The sequence below is a fragment of the Chionomys nivalis genome, chromosome 4, assembly GCF_950005125.1.
Source record: "Chionomys nivalis chromosome 4, mChiNiv1.1, whole genome shotgun sequence".
Classification (NCBI taxonomy): domain Eukaryota; kingdom Metazoa; phylum Chordata; class Mammalia; order Rodentia; family Cricetidae; genus Chionomys; species Chionomys nivalis.
The window spans coordinates 23,181,138-23,184,734 of record NC_080089.1 but is presented as its reverse complement, the minus strand read 5'-3'; the positions used below and the strand labels follow the sequence as shown (position 1 = coordinate 23,184,734).

Here is a 3,597-nt window from a genome sequence, read left to right as displayed (position 1 = left end):
AACTATTTTGAAGCATGTGAAATATGCTATGCTAAATTATGGAAACCATAACAATATGAATCTGAGGAGAAAAGCAGAGGAAACTTCCATTAACATTTATACATTTTTTTGTTTGACATAGGGTCTCTCAATATAACCCTGGCTGTCCTTAAACGCACTCTGTTGACCTGGCTGACCTCAAACTCAGAGTTCTACCTGCCTCTGCCTTCCAAGTGCAGTGATTAAAAGTATGAGCCACTACACCTGACTTGAATGATTTCAAAATTATTTTACTGCTGAGTAGTACTCTAATATGTATATATTCCATACTTTCTTCATCCATTCAAGGGCATCTAGGTTGTTTCCAGGTTCTGGCTATTACAAACAATGCTACTATGAACATAGTTGAGCATATACTTTTGTTGTATGTTAGGGCATCTCTTGGGTATATTCCCAATAGTGGTATTGCTGGGTCGAGAGGTAGGTTGAACCCGACTTTCCTGAGAAACCGCCACACTGCTTTCCAAAGTAGTTGCACAAGTTTGCATTCCCACCAGCAATGGATGAGTGTGTCCCGTTCTCCACAACCTCTCCAGCAGAGGCTATCATTGGTGTTTTTGATTTTAGCCATTCTGATTCTGACAGGTGTAAGATGGTATCTTAATGTTGTCTTGATTTGCATTTCCCTGATTGCTAAGGAAGTTGAGCACGGGGTCTGAAAAAGCATGGGACACAACCGGACTCACTGAACCTAGCAGACAATGAGGACTACTGAAAACTGAAGAACAATGGCAATGGGTTCTTGATCCTATTGCACGTAATGGCTTTGTGGGAGCCTAGGTAGTTTGGATGCTCACCTTAATAGACCTGGATGGAGGTGGGTGGTCCTTGGACCTCCCACAGGGCAGGGAAACCTGATTGCTCTTTGGGCTGAGGAGGGAGGAAGACTTGATTGGGGGAGGGGGGAAATGGGAGGTGGTGGCGGGGAAGAGGCAGAAATCTTTAATAATTTAATTAATTAATTAATTAATTAAAATAAAAAATAAAAATAAATAAATTATTTTACTAGTTTGGGTGTTTTTCCAGCACGCATATCTGTACATCATGAGGTGTCTTTGGAAGCCAGAAAAGGATATCAGATCCTATGGAACTGGAGTCACAGGCTGTTGTGAGTTATCATGTGGATGCCGAGAATTGAAATAGATCCTCTGGAAAAACAGCTGGAGATCCTAAGTACTGAGCCATCTCTCCAACTCCTTTTAATTTTTTAATGAATGATAAAAGATATCTAAGTATTTTGGTGTTCTATTTCTCTGAATTTATCACAATAGTAACAATAATTATAGTGAAAAATGTCAATATTCACAAAATGCTAGAAATGTTGAAATTTTATGCACTTTAACATTTATGTTTAAAATGTAGGTTGCTACGGCAGTGGTGCTGGGGGTCTCGTGTTCGCGGTGCAGTTACTCGCAGTCGGGCGGCGGCTGAGGCTCAGCGCACAGCGCAGATAGCACCTTAGCAGCAGCAGCAGCAGCAGAACAGCGGAGGCACCTCGGCGGTCACAGCCCCTGCGCTGGTGTAGCCACCCTCGCCTGCTCCGCTCTTCCTTCCTTCGCTCGCACCATGGCTGATCAGCTGACTGAAGAACAGATTGCTGAATTCAAGGAAGCTTTCTCCCTGTTTGACAAAGATGGTGATGGCACCATCACAACAAAGCAACTTGGGACTGTCATGAGGTCACTGGGTCAGAACCCAACAGAAGCTGAATTGCAGGACATGATCAACGAAGTGGATGCTGACGGGAATGACACCATTGACTTCCCAGAGTTCTTGACCATGATGGCTAGAAAAATGAAAGATACAGAGAGCGAAGAAGAAATCCATGAGGTATTCCGAGTCTTTGACAAGGATGGAAATGGTTACATCAGCGCAGCAGAATTGCGCCACGTCATGACAAACTTAGGAGAGAAGCTAACGGATGAAGAAGTAGATGAGATGATCAGAGAAGCAGATATCTATGGAGATGGACAAGTCAACTATGAAGAATTCGTACAGATGATGACTGCAAAATGAAGACCCACTTTCAACTACTTTTCCCTCTAGAAGAATCAAATTGAAATCTTTTACTTACCTCTTACAAAAAAAAGAAAAAAGTTCATTTATTCATTCTGTTTCTATCTAGGAAAACTGAATGTCAAATGTACCTTCTGTCCACACACAAAATCTGCATGTATTGGTTGGTGGTCCTGTCCCCTAAAGATCAAGCCCCCACATCAGTTTTACAGTATAATACTCGTACTACCTTATAAGGAAGCACTTAGTGGACTCCTTAAAGTTCCATTTGCTAATGATTAATACACTGTTTGGGCTGGCCAGTTTCTCATGCATGCAGCTTGACGACTGAGCACAGTCAGGCCTTTGTATTAAAACCAAAAAATGGAAAAAACAAATTCAAAATCTCAGATAGGTTCTACAATTTGTTCAGATCAATTGTCAGTAGCCAGTTTGCTGCAAACAAACATTTAAAATTGGTTTACCTGGATGATGTACAGAAAATGGGTGAAGCTGAACTTTGAGACACAGCCCCAGAAGTAGGATGGCCCTCTTGTCCTTGAAGTGCTCAACCCCATGGTGACGATGACACCTGGTGGCGTGCCTGAGTGATGGTTTAGTGTTGTGTGTGTTGTACTAGAGTGAAGTAAACATCAAGGCTGTTACCAAATCACACAAATTTTTAATAAGAAATGTTTACCAAGGGAGCATCTTTGGACTCTGTTTTAAGACCTTGTGAACCATGACCCGGAGCCAGCAGAGTAGGCTGTGGCTGTGGACTTGAGCACAACCATCAACATTGCTGTTCAGGAAATTAGAATTTACGTCCATTCCAAGTTGTAAATGCTAGTCTTTTTTTTTTCCAATAAAAAGACCATTAACTTAAAATAAATAAATAAATAAAAATAAAAAAAATGTAGGTTGCTAAGTTAGACTATGTGAGATGCAGCACAGGATTTGTAGAGCCGTTTTCACAAAACTGGAAAAGTACTGATGTGCACAAACATACCCACCCACAGCAAGAGTCAGGAATGCACACTCTGCAAAGGGAATGACCACGTAGTTCAAGACAGGAACTGGAATCCTACTGTGCCTTCATCTTGCTAAAAATGGTAGACACTGTGTTTAGCTATGTGGTTTCATGGCTAAAATCTATCTTAGCTTTTTTTAAATTTTGTACATGGCTGAATTAAAACATTTGGATTCACAACCTCTGCCAATTGTTTGTCAAAATCAGGGTATTGATCAAAAACGAATGGGAGGATAATGGACAACTGGGGGAAATGAGAATTCTTAAACACAGTTTTGAGCCTCCTCTGCCTTCTGACACTGAACTACCCCCTTCTCTCTATTTCCGCATCATAACTAAAGTTAGGGTTCAACACGACCTTGTAGATCACCACAATTACAGGGAGAACTTATCCCCTGAATCTGAAGGTTGGATTAGGCTACATAAGGAACACACATTTGTCAAAAGTCACTACCTGTGTGATTGAGTTCTGTGCATTGAATTATAGATAGTTTTAACTTTTAGGAACTAGTTAACAGATACTGTTCACTGAT

General features: G+C 41.1%; 1 protein-coding gene across 1 annotated transcript; it reads left to right on the top strand.

The window, feature by feature from the left end:
- Positions 1-1,500: 1,500 nt before the first annotated feature.
- Positions 1,501-2,883, top strand: LOC130873132 (calmodulin-1-like). The gene has a single exon (XM_057767700.1). It carries the CDS (start codon positions 1,606-1,608, stop codon positions 2,053-2,055), a length of 450 nt encoding a protein of 149 aa, XP_057623683.1. The 5' UTR covers positions 1,501-1,605; the 3' UTR covers positions 2,056-2,883.
- The last annotated feature ends 714 nt before the right edge of the window (positions 2,884-3,597 follow it).